The 25,825-nt window shown below is 37.1% G+C and overlaps 1 protein-coding gene across 2 annotated transcripts in view; it reads right to left on the reverse strand.

Annotated features, from left to right (window-relative positions):
* Positions 1-25,825, reverse strand: part of LOC126484536 (murinoglobulin-1-like) — a 291,073-nt gene that overhangs the window by 18,661 nt on the left and 246,587 nt on the right. For both annotated transcript variants that reach the window (XM_050108083.1, XM_050108084.1), the window contains one exon: positions 6,829-7,008. In XM_050108083.1, the coding sequence (XP_049964040.1) occupies positions 6,829-7,008 (180 nt within the window). The remainder of the gene's footprint in view (positions 1-6,828; positions 7,009-25,825) is intronic.

Below are 25,825 nucleotides of genomic sequence, written 5' to 3' on the forward strand. Positions count from 1 at the left end.
GTGTGTATATTTAGTGTAGTGAGTGCTCCTATATAAACCAGTAGTTGTAACTCTTCCATAGTTGTGTTTTCATTTATTTTGTTGTGTATGATTGTGTTGATAGTTTTTATTGTTGTTTCGACTTGTGGGTTATTTGGTGGTCTATGCAAGAATGGTCTAATGTCTGTATTTGTGTCTTTGTATTCTATATATGTTAGCTGAAATTTTTCTTCTATATCTAACATCTGTGTCACTTCGTGTTCTATTTGTGCTTGTTCTGGTGGCTGTCTTAAGATTTCGTTTTCCTCTGATTGTTCAATTGGTGCGTGTTGTTCTTTGTTTGTTAGCTCTAGGATGTTTGAGTCCATTACTGTATTTTCTTCTTCTTCTGATTGCACATTATTTTGTTCCAGTATTTGTTGTACTTGTTGTTTGATGTTTTCTAATTCTGACTGGGGTATCCTGTTATTTTTTGTTATTACACGGATCTGATCAGCTAGTCGTTGTTCTGTTAAAAATTTTAATTCTGGGTATCTGGTAATAAATGTTGTGTTTACTTGTGATCTGTATCCAGTTGTGTTGGTTCCGAGGTTTGTTGCTTGGTAATAACAGAACATGAGGTGTCGATTAACTTCATCTGACCATCTCATCCTCTGTCTTTGTTTTCCTTCTAGGGTGGTTGCAGGAAGCATATCCTGCAAAACACCTCTATTTGGATTTAAATCATTTTCCAGTTGGCTAGCAGTGTCGTTACCATTGTGGGCAGGCTTAGGGTTCAAGCGTCGTCCCCGACCATGACGGCACTTGTCCAAGGCTTCTTTAGTTCTGTCCTGAACCAACTAATCACACTAAAAGGGGGGTTAGCCCTATTAGTGGTTTGTTCTTTATTATTATTAAACCCATATGTCTGACAGGCAATGAATATGTCTCGTTTCCAAAAGAATATAACATCAGATGGCATTAGACAATTTCGACAAGACCAGGTAAATGGCTTCAAAATGGAACTTTCTGATCAACAGCAGATATTTACAAGGACAAATTCAGAGTCAACAAGCTAGTGAAAGCAACTTATGCAGTAGCTGATACTGGCAAAAAAGAATGGTGAAATGGTTAAGAAATGCTGGGAGATCATCAAAATTGTGTTTCCAGAAAAGAAAAAGGATTTCTCAAAAAAATAAATCTGTCTGGTCAAATTACTGCCAGATGTGTGGATGACATTGGAAGACAAAATGGAGATAATTTAAAAAATCGTGCATCTGAGTTTTATTCTCTAGTTTTAGATGAATGTACAAATGTGGTGGATGGCAGATACCACCCAAGTGGCGCTTTATGTTACGAGGTGTTGATACCCATTTTAATGAAACAGAAGAATTAGTGGCATATTATATACTTAAGGACAGCACTAGGTCACGAGGTGTCTTGGAAGCAGTTATATTGACATGAAGTCACTTTTTGTTAAAACTTAACAACCTATTGGGGCTAACGACAGACAGTGCTCCAGCAATGGCTGGGAAACACAGTGGTTTAGTTCAGTTGATTGAAAATGAGGCCCACAAAGTTGGCAATACTTCAAGGCTAAACTTTCATTGCATTATCCATCAAGAGAATTTACGTGCCAAGTCCCTCAAAATGGACAATGTCATGAAGGTAGTTGTCAAAACACTGAACTTTATTAAGTCAAAAGGATTGAACCACCGTCAGTTCCAAGAATTTCTGAAGTCCTTGGATTCAGAACATGATAACATTTCATATTATATGGAAGGAAGATGACTAACCCATGTGAAAATGTTGAAAAGAGTGTTCGATTTGAAGCAAGAAATACAACCACTCTTTGAAAGCAACTCAAAGAGACTCCTAGAGTTCAAAGATAAATTATGGCTTTCAGATTTTGAATTCTTCATCAATACAATTAACCACCTAAATGATGTTAATACTCGACTCCAAGGAAAGGATCAGCTGATTAATGTCATGCATCATCTTATTTCCTCATTCCAAATGTAACTTGGGTTTTGGCAAAAACAGTTACGAACAAAAAAACTTCAGACATTTTCCTATGCTGTCAAAGCAATTGGACATCATTTAGGTGGCAGCTACTAAATACACTTCTTTGGCATCTGACTTGAAATATGAATTCGAAAACTGATTTCAACATTTTAAGAAACATCATCTGCTTTTGTCTGTATTTGCTGTTGCCATTCTCCATAGACATGAGTTCACTACACGGACATTTACAAATGGAATTGATAAATCCAATGTGATACGCAATTAAAAGAGAAATTATCAGGTTAGTTTGGAAGAATTCTACAAAACATATTTGGACAAGATGAAACATCCCTCATTGTATAGACAAGCTATAAAAATGATTTTATCATTTGGAAACACTTACATGGGTGCACACCTTTTTAGTAAGATGAATCGCATCAAATCCCAAATTAGAACATGAATTACTGATATTCATCTGAAAAACTCTTTGTGTGTAGCAACAACTTCAGTTAACATCAACACTGACTAACTTAGTCCAACACTGATTCACTTAGTCCAACCAAACAAAGCCAGATATCACACTAACATTTTATTTCACTGAATTGTACAATAAATGTTCTTTCCACAGATTTGTTTTATTTTCTGTAAAAAATAGGTTACTCTTTCTTGTTTGTTTTGGTTCACAAAATAAAAATTGATAATGTGGCCTGCAGAGAAATCCTCCCTTGAAGATTTGGCCCCCTACCGGAAAGGTTGGTCACTCCTGGTCTAGAGGTAACTTGCATACACCATCAGTCCACTTTCCTATGTTATGGGTTTAAATATTAACTGTTGTTTCTTCAGTCCCAACAGACCTCTTTCAAATTTTCTTGTCTCATTAATCCTTTATTATAATTATTTGTTGACTTGTGCTGATCACTATGATGACTAATGTTGTATAATTTTGGTACACTAATAGCATGACTGTGTGTCCAGAAGAGGGTTTTTTTATTAATTACTACACAGCAAATGTATTTCAATTCCCATTTCTCTTTGAAATTTTTATGTTTGTCTAAAATTCTTACTGTATTTTCACTTACACTTGATAATATAATGTTTCAACAGAGACTGATATATTTCTTGAACATAAACTGATAACTGTTTTCTGAAAGTGAAATATATATATATCCCTTTTCACTCCGGCCTCCCTGACAAATCTATTCACACAAGACTAAAATCTGTCAATGTAGCTGTGTTGTATGAACTATAGTGACCAGGAAATAAATCTTGGCTGCTTTGGGGTATAGAAAAGTGAGAGTGGTAGATCTCAGAAACAGAGTGATTACAAGTCTAATGTTGGGGTTGCATACATCATAAATCAAAGTGCTGCTGTAATGTCAGTGCTGCACTGGTTTTCTTCCTTCCTTCCTTCCTACTACAGCTCCATGAATAGATGAGTCTGAGAGAAGTGGCACTAGAGTCACTTCCTACTCACTGACTTGTTCCCTATTACTGCATTGTGCAGGAGAGTGAGGCTGGTCATGCCTTAACACAGAAGCTGGGCATAATTTTGCTGTTGTTAAGTATCACTGACAGTGAAAAAACGATTGACTGTCAGAACAAAATGACCTCTAACAAAACTATGTTTTGTGAGACAGTAGAGGGTGTAAGTTGAAAATTAAGTGATTCAGTGTACACAATTGCAAATGTGATCCATAAGAGAAGAGTGATTTCTGAAAAAAGTTGAATACTATAGTCTATGCTTCAGACAAATAATATATGAAGTTCATCTAACGCAAACAAAATGGTTTTATTCTTCTGTATTCCACCTCCACTGTGAGTTGAAGTATGTGTTTCACCAGAAGAAAACAGGACACAGAGCAATGTCACTGTTATATCCTTGGGGAAAAAAAAAAAAAAAAAAAAAAAAAAAAAAAAAAAAAAAAAAAAAAAAAAAAAAGAACACGCTATTTGTGTTTTGTTTTGATCATGGCAATAGCAGTTTTAAATTTTGAAGTGTATTTTATTGTTTTAATGTTTGTAGATAACTTTTTGTATAGTCTGTTTCATGTTTGCAGTGGTCCATTCTGTTTTAGTGTTGTGTGTGCATGTTGAAGATGTATGTCCTGCTTTGTCCTTGTGTTATACAGTGGATACTCTGGTTAGTTGACACAAGACAGTTGCTATTTTCTAAGATTTTCTTTACAAATATGATTACTTGTAAAATTTACAGACATGGTAGTGGGAGGATATGTAGTCTCTTGATTAAGGGCTTGCATGAGTTTCTTGATGCAGCATTTTCTATGGTTATTACAAGTCTCTTCTAGCATATAAAACAATTTTTGCTAACAGATGCGTTTCCCCAAAATATTATGCGATATCACAGTAAGGATTCTGCCTTTGCGAAGTATACATCTTTTAGTGTCTCTTCCGATGTGCAATCGGAAAGAATTTTGATAATCTAGCAAATGGTATTTAATTTATTTGTAATGTATTTTTATGGTGGACCCATCTTAGATCTTCTTGGATCCATAACCCAAGAAATTTTGTAGAGCTTACACTTTTGAGGGTTCTAGTAAACAAATCTATGTCTGGTGCTAGTGAACATTTATTTTGCACTGTGTGTATATGCATTGTAACTGTTTTTCTGTGTTTATTACTAAATTGTTTCCAGAAAACCAGTCTGTAATGTGGATGGGCAATTTTTAGGCAATTTTTAATCTCTTGTAGTAATTCTTCTATGGTCCTTCCTTTTATTATCACATTTGTGTCATCCACAAATTTTATGTAATTATGGCATGGGCTAGTCGATTCCAAGTCATTTACAAAGAGCAGAAACAGAAATGGTCCTAGAATGGAGCCTTGTGGTACATCATACTTGATGCTCTGCTTTTCTGAGCAGTAGGACTTTATCTTGTTCCCTTCTTGGTTAGTAAGCTCAACTAATTGCTCTCTGTTTTGGAGATATGATTTTATCCATTCATAGGCCAGGCCCCTAATACCTACAGATTCAAATTTCTGAAGCAAGATGTTGTGACTGATGACATTGAATGCTTTAGAGAGGTCTAGAAATATGGCTGAGAACAGTGAGTAAACAGAATCTTTATTATTTTCTATGCAGCTGCCTGATAGAACACTTAATAAATCAAAGAAACGACTGGTACAATACCAGAGAGTGGAATCTGTCATAAATCCTCAGAATGTTCTTCTCTAGAAGATAGGAAAACAAAGTGTGAATGTAGAAAAAATATTCAGATAGTCAGTTGATACCTTTCTGATCTCTATGAGGTGCAACACAGTACAAAATGGATTTTCCTCTCATCTAGAACAAGAAATGACATTTCATCTTTAGAATGCTGCATTTGGATCTACAGATAAAGCATTGGTGAACGCACTTAAATATTGTCCATCAATATGAGAAATTATTATTAATATTATTGATTCCAACTGAGGATTGACAGATAAACACAATTAAAGATAAAGAGGTGTACTCTGACTATGCTGCTGAAATATGTTTACCTTTTAGATATAAAAGTAATGTACTTTCAAAAGAACGTTGAGGTGAAAGTAATAAATTCTTTGATACACAACTCATTTTGTGTAATTGATGTCAAATTTAATTTTTTGGATACAACATGTCCTGGTATTCACAGAATAAGTTATCTCAAATATAGCAATTTTAGAATCTTGCTCCTCCTGAATACATTTCTGTTGAAACCCATGCACATGCAGACTACATAAACAGAAAACTGAGCAAAACATGTTCCCTAACATGATTACTAAGAAACTGTTTATCATACAATAATTTCATAACAATATATTTTGCTATGGTCACTCAGTATCAAATAATGGTGTAGCATTTTGGGAAAATTGTGGAGCAAGTTTGGAAATAATTTAGACTGCTGCTACAAAAGCAAAGAGAGCATCAGTGCAAATTTAAATAAGCCAAAGCCTCACAGACAAACAAAAATTAAGCAAAGACAGAATTAGTGTGAAGAGAGCTACATTAAGTGTTCAATCAATTCAAAAGTAAAATTCTATCTACTGACTTGACAAAAAATTTTAGAAAATTTTGGTCTTATATTAAGCCAGTAAATGGATTGAAGTCATCTGGTCAGATGCTCTGTGATCACAGGATGACAAAAATATTTCTGCTGTTTGTCAAACATTTTATTTCCAAGCACAAACTTACAACAAACTTCATCTGTGAGCAAGTGGACGGTGAGGTTGTGGTCAGTATTTCCTTTGCCTACACAGATGCTGGCAATGCATACTTTTTTTAAATCCACACATAATCCTTATGACTATGCTTTCTTTCATGCGATGAATTTTTTTTATCCTATGTGATGTGTTACTATAGATTATTATCCCATTTGACATTAGTGAATGGAAATATGATATATGTGTTAACTTACTGATGACCATATTCCCAAGGTTAACAAATCTTCTTAAGGTAAAGATTTTAGTACGTCTCCAAAAATGCTTTGCTTGAAATACTGATATTAGATACAAAAACAGCTGTTAATTGGTATAAGAAGAGGAACAGTGGCGTTTTTCAAAGTAGCTGTTCTTCTCCTACTATCTGTATGCATATGTAAAATAATTTAGATGTCATTTCCATAATTATTCATGTAAGTAGTTAAGCAGTTTACATAATTTGTGCTCATATCTTTTATACAAGTAACCTGCAGTGACTGCTTCTGTCTGTTTATTGTATCCCTCAACTTACTCAACATCCTTGAAGCCTGCCCTCCATGATAGGACTTACGGAACATAATGAATGAATGAACAGATATATGAGTGAGTGAGTGGATGAACATATTATAAGACTTCAAGCTTTCCATGCCTTACTGGATATATCAATAATTTCTTACAACTTTTACTTACACATCCAAGCATCTGCCTGGGGAAGAGTGTATACTGGTTGCGGACCTTCATTTCCAGTTGGGAAGTCTAATTCATGTTCAACATTTACAAACTGTGGATTCAAACCTTTAAGTTCATTTCTTATTGTACTCGTTTCTGTGGTAATATTTGTATCTGCTGAAATTTGTTGTCCCTCTGTTCCTGTGAATAACAGAAAGTACCCTTCACTAATGCAAGTAAAAAGATCTACCACAAATAGTTAAAATAATAAAAAATTAAGGAGCTAAATTTATCAATTTTTACTTTAAGTTACAGAGATGATAACACTTTTTCTGAAAATGTCACAAGTATAAAAATAAGTGATCTCATTAAAGGGATCAAATGGAAGAGTATCAACAAGCACTGTAACACAAAAATGTAGAACAAAATTCACTGGGATGATGTACTTAAACTCTACATTAAGATTTATTGTACTTTGTATTAATCAAGAGACATCATCTAGTTATTTGTTGCATCAAGAATTTTAAACCTTTAAGATGGACAATGGGAGCTATCAATATGGAACAGCTGCAAACCATATATCTACTTGATCACTCTAAACCAATTAGAACAATGTCTTCCTTGGAGGATAAAGTCAACTTTATAAAAGTTATAAAGGTGTACGACAAGGCTGCTACTTATTGTCAAGGTTGTTTAATCTTTTTGCTAAAAAAGTTACAAAGGTCTTCAAAGCAAAAATGTCTGGCATTAAGGAGAATTCCCTTTCACTTAGCAAAATTTGCAGATGGTATTGCCCTAAAAGTTGATAGTGAAAAACATATGCAAAATATACCTTCTAAATCTGAACCAATTCTGAGTTATAATAGTAAGCAAATCAATGTTGAGGGCACTTGACATCACATTTGAATAACAGTAGCTTTTTAGACACCTGAATTAGAAAAGACAACTGATGTAGCATGAAGATCATAAAAAGAACTGTGACAGCAAACATGCTTTCAATGAAAGAAGACAACTATTGGTGAACGAATAAAGTAGTATAGAAACTGTAAAATAATTTCTCATTGTATTCATCTTTCGTGTGCTTGTAGAAGCTGGACACTTCTGGAGAGAAAGACTTACAAGTGATGGAAATATGACTTTAGAGTAGGATATTGAGGAGCAGATGAACAAAAAGAATATCCAATGAATATATGGGGTGAACATTAATAAAACAAACAAACTGCTGGGATGGTTTTATGACTGAAAATGAAGGAAAATAGACCCAATGTACATATGTCTGGAAATGCATCGTTTCCATGGTAGATGATGCTGATGAATGAAAGTTCCTCTGACCACATGCCATGGATTCCTTGTGTGTCACAGGCTGGGTGATTGATGCAGCATACTGTAAGCAGCAGAATGGTTCCATATTCCTGTAGGGAACAAGCCAAGATGGTGTTTATGTATGGCCAAGCAGAAGGAAACAATCAAGAGGCAGCACGGTTATAGCAAAGAAAATACCCTTCCTGCCTGTCTGAAAAGACACATCATCACACAAACGCCCAAAAAAGGCTTGAAATGTTGTGTGATGTGGTTGGTGTCTGTGAAGGTACATGTTTTGGTATAGCTGTACTTCCTCTCTACTGTTTCTATCCTCTTGGCCATACACCATCTCAGATTGTTCCCAACGTGAATACTGGGCCATTCTGCTGCTTACAGGATGCTGCATCAATCACACAGCCTGCAGCACACAAGGAACACATGGCACATGGTCAGAGGAACTTTCATTTGACAGTGCCATCTACTGTAACAATTATGTATTTCTGGTCACCTGTCCATAGAGCAATTTTTCCTTGATTTCCAGTCAGCAATCCATCCCCACAGCTTGTCAGTTTTATTAATGTTCACCCTGTATACTGATAGAAAACAATAAGTAAGGAAACCTCATAGTAACTATTCAAAAAAGTAAAAGAAAACTTTTTGGACTTTTATTTTGATGCAATAAAATTAAAAATTATACTTTAGGGAAACTGGGGGGGGGGGGGGGGGGGTAAGCAAAGAAAATAGTAGAAACTATCAAAATTATCAACAAAGGAAGAGAATAGCACAAAATAGAGAACAGTAGTTGCTGTGACAATGAATAACCTTAGAAGTTATTCATGAACAAAAATTCTGGATTCAAAATATTTAATGACTATGAGGGCAGACTACAATACTCAGAATGTCAAAGTCTTATGTGTTAGATATACATGTTAACAAAGGGATGAGATGTAATAACTATGAGAGGCATTCAATTAAGTAGTGCGATACTTTTTTTCTGAAAGCAGGTTGGTTTTATTCATGATTCCAATACAGCATATTATTCCCCACTATTTTGGCTACTAGGCCCTATTTTTCAATATAAACTCCCCAAGTTAGTGTGACAACTACCCTGTATATCCCTGGAAATTCTGAATTTTCACTTACTTTAAACGAAAATCCTGGGTCCCATATTTTTCAAGATACATCCCGTATTTTCAGAATTCCCATCATTTATTCTTCTAAATTAGATGATGTCCACTCTGATGTTCTTTGCCACTTCCTTTCCTTTGTTTTCCTCCACCATTCTATTAATGGATTTAGGTTTCCCAATACAGCTTCTGTTCAGTGTTGCATCAGCCCAATACATCTCAATGTGTGACAACGTATTCCTCTTTCAATATCACTCAATCATTGTAGTTGTGTTCTGAGAGGACAACGTGTACCAGTTAGGCATTCAAGGACTGTATTTTGTAAAGAGTTAAAAATGAGTGACACTGGCGAAGAAAACTCACCAAGCAAGAAAATTAAAAAGTTGTGTGTGTATTGCACTAATAGGGAGGAAACATACTCAGTGATTGTACTTTTAAAGAATAATTGTCATAAAGCATATAGTTCTTTCTGCATGGAGGATTTTAGTATTGCACATGGTGACAACATACACTGTCTTCAGCAATCAAAAACAAATTATAGGCTTATAATCATTATATATTTTTATGTAATTCATATAGTACTCTAGGAAAGGTGACTGGTTAGTTATTTTGATGTCTTAAAGTAGGTCACAAACAGAGGGAAAGGTAAGTCAAGTGGGCAAAAAAGATATCTAACTTCTTTAGTGGAACCTCAGTAAAATAATTATGCAATGCAATTGCAGGAGAACTGGCACTTTTTATCACAAAGTAAAACATAACCTGAGTTACAACAGCATGGATTGTAACATGAACCTAGTTAAGGAAGTGTTCAGTGATTCATAGATTTCAAAAAGCAAGCAGTGTAGCCACACAAAAGCTGAAAAAACATTTTGGCCCCCCAAAAGTTTGTCCGATTTTACTGACCCATCTCAGTCAAGCTTATTTTTCTCTATTTGAATTGATGTGTATAACCACAAAAAGGAAAATTTTACCAGTAGTCTTATGGTATTTTGATCCAAATGTTAGAATATAGAACAACGTGATCAAATGGCAATAGGCATTACAACTTGTTGAAAACTTCTCTTGTGTCTCATGGTTTAGATGTTTCCTACTGTAGAACTGTAGTCCGTACTGTGCAGATAATGGAAATATAACTTTGGGAAGAACAATTCAGTTATGAAACTACTGAACGATTATAACAGAAATATTGTGATGGCTTGCTGTTCGAATTAAGTTTTACATAACACTGCAAAATGTGCATGTGATACTTTAAATACTGATACAGAAAATGTAATTTTAAAATTGTAAGACCGGTTTTGCATTTCTCATGAGAGAAAAGATTCTCTTAAATCAATTTTTGAATATGCAGAAGTGGAATGGAGTGAAATTCTCAATCATGTTCCTATCAGATGGTTAAAACCTATGCTGTTGAAAGGATAATTAAAAACTGGGAACCCATTTTAAGTTATTTTGGAAAAATATTTCAGTGGCTGTATGACTCAGGAAAAGAATAAACATCATAGTCATATTTACTGGTTTTTTTTTCTCATATTGGTAACATAATAATGGGATACTCAAAGAAACTAGAATGTGCCAACATAAGTATACTGGAGTCTTTTGTAATTAGTAAAATCAGTCAAAGAATGGCAGGCCATTTTTGGTAATTCTACAATCAAAATGTTAAATAAATTGTATTGTTCCAGGGCTATTATTGAGATAGACTTAATAAATATCCATTCCATTTTGCTTGAATATCTAAAACCAGTATTCCAAATTTGAATGAAACTTGTTCAATAGAATCTTGGATACCATTTGCTTTAGCTTCTGGACTTGAATTTAAGCACATTCAGAAACTTCTTGAATTTATTTGGACCAAAGTTGATGAAGATGCTTTGTATGAGGAATCTACCAACTTGTACGATGTTTCAAAAAATGCTATCTCTTATGAAGGAAATGCTCATAAAAATGGGCTATGTTTTTACTTTTTGAAAAAATAGGAATGTGAATTTGCCTAATCCTTTAAAGGTAGTTGTATTTGTCTTCAGTGTGCCTGGATCAAATGCCTGGTTTAGAAAGAATTTTTTTGTTAATGAACAGTAAATGGAGTGATGCATGAAACGAGAGCAGTGTAGATAAAAAGGTGGAGGTACATGTTATTGAAAATTTTGAATATTGTTATAAGGCACTCATCTTCGATAGAAAGTGATGCACTTTTACAAAAAGAGGCACTATCTATTGCCAAGTACCAGAAAGCCATCAACAATTAAAAGATAAGGTTTTAAATCAATGTAATTGTAATCTGTCAAGTGTTGAACCTCTTTTCTCATGTTTATTCCATTTCTTTCTTTTTTGCATTTGCAGGAATGTGTGTCATTTGTGTTGTTGATGTAGGGATATAATTTTTTATAAAAAATTAATAATATAGTATCATTATTTACCATTTGTTATTCTATATGAGTACTCAATGTTAGATCCCTTATTTTTTTTACATTTATCCCTTATTTTCACTTTTGTTAGACACTATTGATCCTATCTCCATATTAAAGAGTCAGTAACACTAATTCCATTCAATGTGATGGCCTTATGTCACCTTACTGGGAGGGCCTTCATGTCTACTGGTCAAGATCAGAAGCAATATCTTCCTGCATCAATAACCTCCTCATCACCTATGTACTGCTGAACATGGAAAGAATCCTTCATTGGGCCAAATAGGTGTAACTCTAGGGTGTAACATCCAGGCTAAAACACAGATGAAGAAGAACAGTTCAATGATGTTTTGTGAGCTTCTGTTAGGTGCACAGACTTGTGTGAAGGCTTGTGTTGTCATGGACAAGGAGAAGTTAGTTTGCATTTTTGTGGCAATGAAAGCGATGAAGTCATTTCTTCAATTTCCTGAGAGTAGCACAATACACTTCAGAGCTGACTGTTGCACCATGAGGAGGACATCAAACAGAACAACCCCTTCAGAGTCACAGAGGACTGTTGCCATGACTTTACAAGCTGAGGCTGCAGATTTGAACTTTTACTTCAGGGGAGAGGTGGTGTGCGGCGCTCTATGGGTTGCCATTTTGTTTCCAGTTCAAAGCGATCAATTCTGTGTGTCATCACCTGTGACAATGTTCAACAAAAAATTATCATGATTAGCCTTGCAATGTGCAAGTATTTCCGCACAGATGGTCATTCATTGCTCTTTATGGTCTTCTGCTAGGTGGTAGGGAAAAAAGTAGGCATATGCGTTCAAGTAACCCAACTAGCAAACATGTTTGTCAGCATTACCAACAGATGTCCATTTGAGCAGAAAGGTGTTTGATTGTGATCCACTGATCACCTTGAATGAGCAAGTTCACTCATTCCAACACTATAGTAGTCTCAGCTGTGTGTGGCCAGCTGGCATGCAGGAGATCCGACAGGTTTGCACAACCTTGTTGTCATGATGACAAACATCTCATCCAATGACTCACCATGCTTTTGTTCACTGCCAGATCTCTGTAGACATTCTGCAAGTGCCTACGAATATCTGCAATGCTCTAGTTTTCTACCAAAATAAACTCAATGACAGCTCTCTGCTAGGAACATACCTCTGTTACAGACGCCATTTCAAAGGCTATGTATAGCACCACCATCTATCGGAACTTCATGAAACTATAGGGGCTGAAACGGAAATATTCGACGATGCCCCACAGCAACTTCTGCATTTTATTCAGTTGAAATTGGTTGAGAAGAAACAGGGTTGCATTAATTATTGGCCGCCCATAGTGGCCGAGCGGTTCTAGGTGCTTCAGTCTGGAACCGTGTGACTGCTACGGTCGCAGTTTCGAATCCTGCCTTGGGCATGGATGTGTGTGATGTCCTTAGGTTAGATAGGTTTGAGTAGTTCTAAGTTCTAGGGGACTGATGACCTCAGATGTTAAGTCCCATAGTGCTCAGAGCCATTTGCATCATTACTTATTGAATGCCCTTTGTACAATACTAATAATATTACAATAATAATACTAAGAAGAAGAACAAGAAGAATTAATTCCACTATTTCTGGCCCCAACACTGGGGTCCCATCTCACAAGGGAAGGAGGAGTGGGAGGAGTAACGACACTGTGTAAAGACATGGGTCGATCTGGCTCCAGATAATGGCATCCAGTAATAGCCCCTGCTTAGAGTTACAGTTGAAATCTGGCCAACGATCTCAAAGGTGGTGGAGGAACTCTAATCTACGATGGTGGAGAGAATGGAAGAGCCTAGTGGAGTGAAGCATGAACAAAAAGTGATATTTTGGACTAAAAATCTTATCTTACTTGAAATTTAATTTCTAACTTTGTATTTGATACAATTTCAACTGCAATATGGCAAATCTGTTAAATGAATACAGTACCTCATGTGCTAAATCAAAAAAAAAAAAAAAAAAAAAAATCCTGCACTGCGTCATGCCACGTAAGGGGGTAAAAGATCATCGGAAGTTCCAACAGTTGCAGTCAAAGATATGAGCTAGAGTAATCCTTCAAAAATAAAATTTAAGAGGAAATTCTTTTTTGGCATGTTAAATGTAAATTATTTACTCCAAACTGGTAAACAAAAACTACTAGAAATTCTAACAGTTCAAGAAACTAGGTTCCCAGGAGAAAATATAACGGATATTTGTAGCTACAAAATATTTAAAGGCTATCGGAATTATGAAAACGATACATTAGTCAGTACAGCCTTCTATGTTCATAAAAGTGTAATAGGAAGTGTAAGAGAACTTAAATTTGCCTCAGAAAGATACTCACTTGCTATTTTCCATGCTCTGATAACTGAAGACAACAGGAAGAATTCAGAAGACGGGGGGAAAAAATACCAGAAGAATTTTGAGATATCTTAGAAACTGAGATATCCAAAATAGTGGAGACAGACACCATATTGCTTTTGGGGGACTCCAGTGCTCAAATAGGTAGAGAAAAGAAATTTAGAAATGTAGTAGGGCATTACCCAGTCCACATAATACAAATGATATGAGACTGCTCGGTCTATGTCAAAGCTCTCACCCGAAACTAATGTCAGCCTTCTTCAGGAAGCTCCCAAGAAAAGCCAAAACACGGTATCTCCAAATGAATGGTGAATTTTATTCTGATCACTACCTCTTTAAAATTAAGCTGTTATTCCTGCCTAATACAACACAAAGAATATAGATACAAAAAAAAAATGAAATACAAGTAAAATAACAAAAACTAGTAAAATATTATAAAGACTAACTTACTATAACAAAAGAATTAGTTTAAAAATATCAAAATGAAATTAAAGTAGCTAAATATGGCAAAGACAAGAATTATCTGAAGAAATTAATAATGCTACACGGAAAACATTTGGATTTACTAAAAATGGAAATAAAATATAGTGGAATGAAATGTGTTTAGAAGCTTTAAGAGAGGGAGCCAAAAAAGTGGAAACGTATAAGGAAAACTGAACATTTTGAGCAGTTTAAACAGCAAAGAAAGGGACAGCAAGTACAATTAAAAGAATTAAAATAGACTTCGACAACAGGAAACTTACAGAGATTGGGAAAATCTTTTAAAAAATACTGCCATGATATTTATTAGACACTTAAGGTTAGAATGAAGCATCAGCTTCTTATTTCTGCAGAATCAAACAAAAACTCATAAAAATCAAGAATGGGATTTATCTCTGACTATCGGAGAAATTGATTAAGTACTTTAAACCTTAAAGTAAGCACAGAAGACTCGATTAAAGTGGAACTTTTGAAATGGTGTCTACTAAAAATAAGAAAATGAACTAAAATTAATCTGTGAAGAAATTTGAGAAACAAAAAAAATCTAAGGAGAGTGGAAGGTAGCCATGGTACATCCACTTCTCTTATGCAAGTTGTGTAAAGATATCTTTCAGGATTCTACTAAATATTGTAGAAACAAGACTGGACAGTCATTTACATGAATATCAAAGTGATTTTAGGAAGGGCAAATTATGTTCTGAACAATTATTTAATCCAAAGTCAATCATTTACCACCGATCACTGAACTCAAAAGAAGTTATAGTAATATTGGTGGATTTAAAAATGTCTTTAGATTATGTTGACATAGAAACTACACATAAAATAATCCAAGAATTTGGTGTGAAGTCTAAATTAGCAAATCCAATTCATGAAACACTTACAGACACACTATCTAAATTGAAATTTATGGGAGAAATATCTAAGCTCTTTGATATAAACAAGCCGGTCCCAAGCCCGGGCCCATCTAAAAACAAGAGGATGGGGAAGTGTGGAGGGGGAGGAGTAACAACCTCGTAAAAAAACCAGGGTCCGTCCGGCTCCAGATGGTAGCACCCTGTCATAGGGCCCCTGCCTAGGGTTACTAGGTGAAACCCAGCCAACGGTCTCAATGGCGGAAGAGGAACAATTTCCCAACAGCAGAGAGAGTGGAAGAGCTAACTCCAGGGCTTACTACCTTGGTTTTAATTTCGGATTCGGGGCAACCCGATCCCCCAATTTATTATCCAACAATTACTGCAAAGCATGATGGGAACGTCGTCAAAGATAGACACTACTCCAAGAGGTAGACCGAATGGCAAATCCTCCGTTGTTCGTAGAAACAATGCCAAGGGGTCAAAGGATTTTGGAGGACCCCAACCAACATGTATGCAGCCCTCAACACTGAAATTTAAGAAAGCAACTATGTTTGCAACCCTAAATGTAAACTCTCTAATTAAAGTAGGAAAATTGAAATTATTGATTGAAAAGCTGAACCAGAAAGAAATTTTAATATGTGCATTACAAGAAACAAGGTTTTTAGATGAAACTGCTTTAGATTTTGAAAACTATCGTTTATTTAAAGGAAAACCAGGTAAAATCTTAATGAAACAAATGCCATACCTGGGAACAGCATTTCTGGTACATCACTCAATTTTAGATTCAGTTACTAACTTCTACTCGAGTTCTGAGAGACTATCCATTCTTGAGATTAAATGTAAAAACAAAGGATACTCTATAATCAACTGCCATGCACCCATAAACCAGGACAACAAAAATAACCCGGAGAAAGTTGAAGAATTTTGGGAGATACTTGAAATGGAACTGGATAGATGCTCAAAGAAGAACATAAAAATGTTAGTAGGCGATTTTAACGCACAAATAGGAAGGGAGAAAAAATACCATGGAACAGTAGGCTTCTTCCCAGGTCACAAAAGAACTTCAAAAAATGGAGAAAGGCTTATAGAGGTATGTAGGCATTTCAACTTGAAAATAATGACAACACATTTCAAAAAGCTGAGCCGAAAAACTAAAACATGGAGATCACCAAATCCACTTCTCGGAGAATTCCAAATTGACCATGTGGCTATCTCACTTCATTGTCAAGAAGAAATTCAAAACACTAAAGTGCTGAAAAGCCTTGATGTTGATTCAGACCACTATTTGACTACGATTAAATTCAGACCACTCCCATTTCGAAAAGAGAAGAAAACCTTTTACAAAATTCCAAAATATAACACAGAAACGTTAAAAAATGAAGAAATTAAACAACGGTTTCAAAGAGCATTGCACAAAGATAGCGATGGCATATCCACAATAAATAAGGAAGCGGGATGGGAGGAGATCAAAAACGAAATAGTTGAAATAGCAAAAGAAAATTGTCTCGTGAAAAGAGTAAGAAGACATCCATGGTGGGACAATGAATGTGATGAGAACCTGGAGAAGAGACAGAAATTGTGGCAGAAATGGAACTCCACAAAAGATCCTCAAGATCTTGACAATTTTAAAATCCAGAGAAGAGAAACAGCTAAGCTTTTCCATAATAAAAAAAGAAGACAATTTCAGGATAACCTAGAACAGATTGAGGAAGACTTTAAAAGAAATAATTCTAGAGATTTCTACAAAACTTTTAGAAAACAGCTAACCAAATACCAATCCCCAAATTTATGTTTTAAAGATGAAGAGAACAAGCTAGGTTTGACAAACAAGACTAATTGTGAAATATTAGCAAAATATTTCGAGAATCTACTAAATTGTGAACCACCCAAAGATAAAATGAGTTTTGAAAACCACCGAAATACTAATACCGAGTCAAAACCTCCAGACGCTGAAGAAATAAAACACATAATACACAGTCTAAAAAACAATAAAGCCCCAGGTGAAGACTCCATAGTACCAGAAATCCTAAAAATAATGGATACCAACCTCCCACAAGTTTTGGAACATATGTTTAAGAAGATCTGGGACGAAGAAAGAATTCCTGAAGACTGGCAGTGTGCCCTGATACACCCACTACACAAAAAGGGGGATAAGATGAATGTTAATAATTATAGAGGGATCTCGCTACTACCAGTAGGATACAAAATTTTGTCAAGGAAATTACTTCAAATCGTGGAGCCAGTTCTGGATAAAAAAATAGGTGAATATCAAGCAGGTTTTAGACAAGGTAGATCCTGTGTTGAACAAATATTTAACCTGAAAACACTGATTCGTTACAGAATCTCAAGAGGCCAGAGATTTGCAATAGTATTTGTAGATTTCAAAAAAGCATACGACTCGGTAGATAGAGAAACATTACTGAAAGTATTGGAAGAATTTGGGGTCGATACGAAAACAATTCAAATTATCAAACAGACGCTAACAAACAGTAAGGCCAAAGTTAAATTTATGGGTGAAATTTCAAGGAAGTTCGAAATTAAAACAGGTGTTAGACAAGGTGATGGTTTATCCCCAATCCTCTTCAACTGCGTACTGGAAAAGATATTGAGAATATGGAAAGAAGAACTCAAAGGCACCAAGAATGACATCAGAATTGGAACAAAAAAAGAAAAAATAGAAGTGGACTGTTTAGCTTTTGCAGACGATCTGGCAATAATTACAGAAAACGAAGAAATAGCTCAGAACTACCTGGAGAAACTACAAGAAGTTTCGGCCAGAGCTGGACTGCAGATTTCATTTGAAAAAACCGTGTATATGTCTAATCATAGAAATAACAAGAAAAATCTTATTACTAAATACGGCAATATTAAGAGAGTAGAAAAATTTAAGTATTTAGGTGAAATAATTCAAGTGAATGGTTTAGACAAGAGTGCAAACCAGGCGAGAGCAAGGAAAATGGAATTTGCTTTTCAAAAAACCAAAGACATATATAACAAAAAAAACATTTCGATTCAAGCTAAATTAAGACATTATAAAACTGTCATTAGACCAGAATGCCTGTATGCATCGGAGTGCCTAACTCTTAACAAAAAGGGGGAAATAGAAAACATGGAAAAGAAAGAAAGGAAAATTTTGAGAAAAATATTAGGACCGAGAAAGATTGGAGAAGAGTACAAGCTAAAGAGTAATAAGGAAATATACAAAACTATTGAGAAAGTGAGTGAGGCAATGCGTAAACGCAGACTAACGTTTTATGGTCACCTGTCGAGGATGGATGGAAACAGACTAACAAGAAAAGTGTTTGAACATAGTAACAGGAACGAAAAAACCAACAATAAATGGATACAGATGGTGAAAAAGGATTTGGCCTATTTTAATGTCACCCGTGAGTCAATCAGGGACAGGGAAAAGTTTAGACAAATAGTGAACGAAATTAAGTGTTTTCCAGAAGAAACGAAACTAAAGAATAATAACAGGAAATGGTCGGAAGAGCGGAGGAGGAACCACTCGAAAATGATGAGGAAATATTGGGAAGAGAGAAAAAAAGATCAAAAAGCCGGGCAAGTGAATTGTTGAACGTGGTCCAAAGATGGCCGAAATCGAAAGAAGAAGAAGAGGTTTATGGCAAGCAGCTGGTCTTTCTCCAGTTCTTTTTAACAGGGAAAACAGTGAGTATTTGGATGGAAAAACTAAATAAATATAAGATTTCACCAACAAAGTTGTGAAGATTAAATAAAAATACTGAAATAAAGTGACTTACATTTGCAAATGACTGCTATACTTCCTCAAAATGTGGCATCTACTGTAATACAAACTAATCTTTTAGAAGACATACCAGAAGGACCAGCTCAAGAACTTCTGCAGGGGGAAAAACTAAATTTCTGAAAACAGTTATTGGAGAAACAGAGAAGGTTAAAAACTTCAAATACCTTGAGTATCTAGCCAACAAAATGGTTTGGAAAAAGCTGCCATAAAGAAAAGGATGTGTGAAATAGGAAAGGCATATGACATAACCAATGACCTTTACTATAGAAAATGCCTGGCCAAAATAAGGCATTACAATGCATTAGTGAAGCCAGGATGTCAATATGCAAGCAGATGTTATACATTAAATTAAATCAGAAATACGAGAAGGGCAAATACAGGGTTATTACAAATGATTGAAGCGATTTCACAGCTCTACAATAACTTTATTATTTGAGATATTTTCACAATGCTTTGCACACACATACAAAAACTCAAAAAGTTTTTTTAGGCATTCACAAATGTTCGATATGTGCCCCTTTAGTGATTCGGCAGACATCAAGCCGATAATCAAGTTCCTCCCACACTCGGCGCAGCATGTCCCCATCAATGAGATCAAAAGCACTGTTGATGCGAGCTCGCAGCTCTGGCACGTTTCTTGGTAGAGGAGGTTTAAATACTGAATCTGTCACATAACCCTACAGAAAGAAATCGCATGGGGTTAAGTCGGGAGAGCGTGGAGGCCGTGACATGAATTGCTGATCATGATCTCCACCATGACCCATCCATTGGTTTTCCAATCTCCTGTTTAAGAAATGCCAAACATCATGATGGAAGTGCGGTGGAGCACCATCCTGTTGAAAGATGAAGTCAGTGCTGTCGGTCTCCAGTTGTGGCATGAGCCAATTTTCCAGCATGTCCAGATACACATGTCCTGTAACGTTTTTTTCGCAGAAGAAAAGGGGGCCATAAACTTTAAACCGTGTGATTGCACAAAACACGTTAACTTTTGGTGAATTGCGAATTTGCTGTATGAATGCATGAGGATTCTCTACCGCCCAGATTCGTACATTGTGTCTGTTCACTTCACCATTAAGAAAAAATGTTGCTTCATCACTGGAAACAAGTTTCGCACTGAACGCATCCTCTTCCATGAGCTGTTGCAACCGCGCCGAAAATTCAAAGCGTTTGACTTTGTCATCGTGTGTCAGGGCTTGTAGCAATTGTAAACGGTAAGGCTTCTGCTTTAGCCTTTTCCGTAAGATTTTCCAAACCGTCGGCTGTGGTACGTTTAGCTCCCTGCTTGCTTTATTCGTCGACTTCTGCGGGCTACGCGTGAAACTTGCCCGCACGCTTTCAACCGTTTCTTCGCTCACTGCAGGCCGACCTGTTGATTTCCCCTTACAGAGGAATCCAGAAGCTTTAAACTGCGCATACTATCGCTGAATGGAGTTAGCAGTTGGTGGATCTTTGTTGAACTTCATCCTGAAGCGTCGTTGCACTGTTATGACTGACTGATGTGAGTGCATTTCAAGCACGATATACGCTTCCTCGGCTCCTGTCGCCATTTCATCTCACTGCACTCTCGAGCGCTCTGGGGCAGAAACCTGAAGTGCGGCTTCAGCTGAACAAAACTTTATGAGTTTTTCTACGTATCTGTAGTGTGTCGTGACCATATGTCAATGAATGGAGCTACAGTGAATTTATGAAATCACTTCAATCATTTGTAATAGCCCTGTATTTAGGAAAATATTAAGCCCATGAAAAACTATGGGTGGTTGAAAGTTACAAACGAAATGTATCACTACATAGAAAACAAATCAGAAATAATGAGGAAAAGAAGACTCATATTTTTGGGTATTTATATCAAACGCAGAACAGTAGATTAACCAAAGAGGTTTCCAAATACTTGTGGGGTAAAAAGTCAATAATTTTGATATATGAAGTAAAAAAGGATTTAGAAAAAATAACATAAAAGCCGAACAAACAACTGACAGAATTGTGTGGGAAAAAAGTATTGAATATGTAAGGATTCTGAGGTAGGAGAGTGGAAAAGAACTTATATCCAAGGTTCTCGGGTGTCCAGCGGGATCCGATTGTTGAAGTTCCACAATATTTCAGTGAATAACCGTTCCACCATCATCAGGTGGTGCTGATGGAATGATCTGTCTGTGCTGTGTCCATGGTATTTATGTCCGCAGGGTCCCGAGTCGTAACCTGGCACGGATCACTGGCGGAGCACTGCATGGTAGCAGGGGTGGGGGTAGCTGCAGGTACTGAGCATTCCATTAAGCTGGTCTGATGGCTCACTGGGTCACAGAGTGTACCACAAGCTTAAACACACTGACCTGTACCTACATGCCTCCAGCTGCCACCATCCGGCGCAGCTTAATGGAATGCTCAACACCTTAGTACATAGAGCACACTCGATCTCTGATGAACAGCACTTGCCAACGGAACTCAAACACCTGGAGACCGTGTTCCACAAGAATGGGTATGGCAACTGCCAAATCCAAAGGGCCTTCCAACAACAGAAGTGCAGCAAGAACCGAGATGAAGAACAATCTGAAGAAGAGAAGCAAGCTCTGGCCTTTCTGCTGTTTGCTGGCAACGTGTCATCAAAAATAGGGAGACTGTTAAGGCGACACAAGATTGACACAGTCTTCCGACCACCAGCAAAGATTCATGACCTACTAGGAATGGCAAAAGATGATGTAGGCCTTAAGAAAGCGGGCGTATACAAAATCCCGTGCAGCTGTGGCAAATCCTACATCGGCCAAACAGTTCACACAGTCAAGGACAGATGCAAGGAACATGGACATCACACCCGCTTACGCCAACCCAGCCATTTTGCCCTAGCAGAAAACTGCACTGAAACCGGACACACAGCGAAATTCGAAGAGACAAAAATCCTGATGGCCACAAGTGCCTACTGGGACATTATCTACAAGGAGCCCATAGAAATCCACGTAACAGATAACCTCATCAACAGGGACACCAGGTTTCAACTTAGCAAGGCCTGGAAACCATTATTAAACACCATCAAAGAGCAACGGCGCAAGCAGACACGAGATCCTTCCACCATGGCGGACGGAGATGAACTGCACCTACCACAGTATCTACAAGGAGCCCATAGAAATCCACGTAACAGATAACCTCATCAACAGGGACACCAGGTTTCAACTTAGCAAGACCTGGAAACCATTATTAAACACCATCAAAGAGCAACGGTGCAAACGGACACGAGATCCTTCCACCACGGCGGACGGAGATGAACTGCGCCTACCACAGGGCATGGTTGCAGTTACCCCCACCCCTCCCACCACGCAGTGCCCCGCCGGCCGTCCACGCCGGGGTACGACTCGGGACCCCGCGGACATAAATACCACGGACACAGCACAGACAGATCATTCCATCAGCACCACCTGATGATAGCAGAACGGTTATTTGCTGAAATATCGTGGAACTTCAACGGTCGGATCCGGCTGGACACCCGAGAACCTTGGATACAGAACATTCGCTGTAAAAGCCTCAGATCACAGAAAAGAACGTAGTACACAGGTGATAGACTACTGGAAGCAAAGGGAAGAACAACAAATAAGGATCTGAAATTGGCATGAGTTGGCCCATCCAAGTAGAAATAATAATAATAATAATAATAATTCCCCTTTCATTATGTTAACTAGTATTCAATACATAGTTCTTTCTAAATGCTTCCACCCAGATTATCCACATGTCTTGTAGAAATGTAACTGTTTCAGTCTCCTCGGGCCATTAATATTTTTGCTGGACTGCAGCAAGTACTATGAGACAGTCCATCACAAAATAACACTGGAATTACTAATACGCTTCAGGTATGTAAGCTGTAAATGATCATGTGGTATTGCAAAAAGTTATATAGGATGTCTTCAGCGGAACATTCCAGTGTTCTTTGCTTTTTTAAGTACTAACTCCCTTGGAGCCTGTACTTCGTGTGAGGTAAGGTTACTTAGTTGAGGTCTTCTTTATTTGCCTTTTGGGCAGCACTGGGCACAATATTTGGTACATGAGGCTTACATACTTCAATTATGTCAAGATCAGTTTACTACCTTATTACTGCAAGTATACCACTGTGCTGGTTCAACTATGCCTACCTTCTATAGTTGTGCTGTGGTATGAGCAAATTGATTTTGTCAGTCAGTTTCCTAGTGCGGTCATTGAACTGCTGCTCTACCATTTTCAATTCAAATTCATCATGAACCAGCACAGAGCTTGTCCATCAAGGTGCATTTAGTGCTAGCTTTAAATACCTATTTTGTGAGCATTGGAGAAGTTAGATATTGGTTTTGCATGCCAGCCCCAGATGAAGCATGCATAAATGATCATGGGCTGTATAATGGCCTAGTACATCCTAAACTTCAAACACTGATGGATGTCTTTTCCTGGCTGAATTGTTTTCCATGTCCTAATCTTCTTATCTTAGATGGGGGTTTCCTGTGTCGGCTTCCTGTTAAGGGTGATGCCATCTGTTCATTTGATTTCACTTTCACTAATGGTTATTTTTTCACTGGGTATGGGTGGTCTTCTTGTGAGTACTATGGCTTTGTTTCTATCTGTATTTATATTAATTTTGTTCTTCTTGGCCCAAGCCTCTATTTTATCTGTTTGCTCCTGTAATCTTCTAATTGAAATGATGATTCCTCTGTTATTGCTAAGTATAGCTGTGTCATCTGCAAATTGGGATAGCAGTGCATGTCTTGTGGTTGGCAGATCTTTAACGTAGACTGTGAATAGTGTTGGAAAGATTACTGAGCCTTGTGGTATTCCTTCCACCAGGGTCTCATAAGTGGTGGCATACAATTCTGCTTCCCTTAGGACATCAAAAATGAGATCATTATTCCAGCCAGGCTGTTTTATGTTGCATAGGACTTCATAGTTGCTTGATGAACCTCCAGTCTTCTCATGACCTCAGCTGGACAGAGTTCATCTTGTCCTCCCATATCTCTGCACTCCACCCTTTTGCCCTTTTTCTTAGCACTCAGGAGAGTCTCTTCCTCTCACACCTGTCCTGGTGGTTTCTGAACTTTCGACATCTTTTATGCTTTTTTTTTGGGTACTTCATTTGTTGCAGCACTGGTGGTAATTCATTTTATTTTGATTTTGTTGGTAAGGGTGTTGATGGCTCTTTGATCATCTCCACTGTGCTTGGCTATATGGTGGGCCTCACATTATTGTTGAGCCATGACTTTTTGTTGAGCCGCCCCTCATAATGAGTCTGATCAATTACCATTTTGCTAGTGTCTCTTGGAGGTATCATTGTGTTGCAGATGTCTCCTGAGACATGATAGTGACCCAAAGTGAATTCATTAATGCTCCTTATTTTCACTCCTGGGTCAATGTTTTTGATGATGGCAACATCCACAACTGGCAAATAGGTGGATTCTTCTGGCCCTACTAGCTTACAGCATTCCTCCTGATCATAACATCTGTGCCCATGTTGGTTGGTTTGCCCGGAATTCAACATTGTGTGTTTAGCATTTAAGCCAACATGCAACCGGACTTTTTATGATTGTAGAAAATCTATATGAGATCCCTTTCATCATAACCCAATCTTGGTCTCCCATAGGCTGCCACACATACATTCTAACCAAGACTCTGATGGCTTCTAAGGATCCTAGCAGCAGTTTCACTTCTAAATGATAGACAACCTTTGATCATAAGAACAGAGCCATTCCTCCACCCTGTCTATTGATCCTGTCATTCCTGTGGCAGTTCATATTCTCAAGTTTAAACATTTGACACGCTCATATGTGAGCTCCTGAGGTAAATGATATATTTACTCCATGTTTTAAAATAAATTCACTGACCTCTTCTTTCATGTTTTATATTCCATTAGCATTAAAAATGTAAAATTTGAGGTTTGTTTTCTTTGGAAGCGTATCTTCCATCTCCTGTGGCGAAAAATTATATTACTCTTCCAATCAAACAATGGAAAATCCAGGATGGAATGTAACAATATTATGAGAAGGAAAGTTGAAAAGTGTGAAAGTCTTTTTGTTATGCCTATCTGCGACAATGCATCTCCGTTATATGGTGGGTAGCAACTATCCTTCTCATAATATTATTACTCTTGCAATGATAGCCAGTAACACTGAAATTATGTCGGGGGCTTTGTTGAATTTTCTGACCACATTTATCACAATGGTAATAAGATTTTTCATTTGGAATATCACCAGCAGTGACTCAAACCTGCCTCATGCCTTAAAGATTTCCAACAATCCACTGTTCTGCTGGCTGGCGTGGACAGATATTTGTTCTCTATGTTTTCTGACAAGTATATCACTGTATTGTCCAGTTTGTATCCTGTTGCACTGTCCCATTAGTCTTGCTTGCAATGAGGTAAAAAACAGGTGGTGTCTTCTTGTTCTTTGTGTTGCTGTTGATAGTTTTGCTCCTGAGTGGTTGAATGGTATGCTTGGATGTCCTTCTGAAGTGCCTCACAAACTCTGAAAGAGGTAGGGTGCTCCTCTTTGCCATAGTTTACACATTTTGGAAGTTTGTCTCTGGGGGAGGAGGGTGGGGGTGTTTATGGTACTTTGCTGTATGGTTGTCATCACACCTCACACACCTGGCGGGCATTGGCCAGTAGTTCAGAGTGTGTGGCAGAACATCCTCACTTTCATAGGTTTCCACTGTCACTTTAGGGTCAAACATCTATTTGATGTCACAGACATCCCAACTAATTTGTCTTTCTGCAGAGTGATGCAAAAGATTC

The sequence above is a fragment of the Schistocerca serialis genome, chromosome 6 (assembly GCF_023864345.2).
Source record: "Schistocerca serialis cubense isolate TAMUIC-IGC-003099 chromosome 6, iqSchSeri2.2, whole genome shotgun sequence".
NCBI classification, from domain to species: Eukaryota; Metazoa; Arthropoda; class Insecta; order Orthoptera; family Acrididae; genus Schistocerca; species Schistocerca serialis.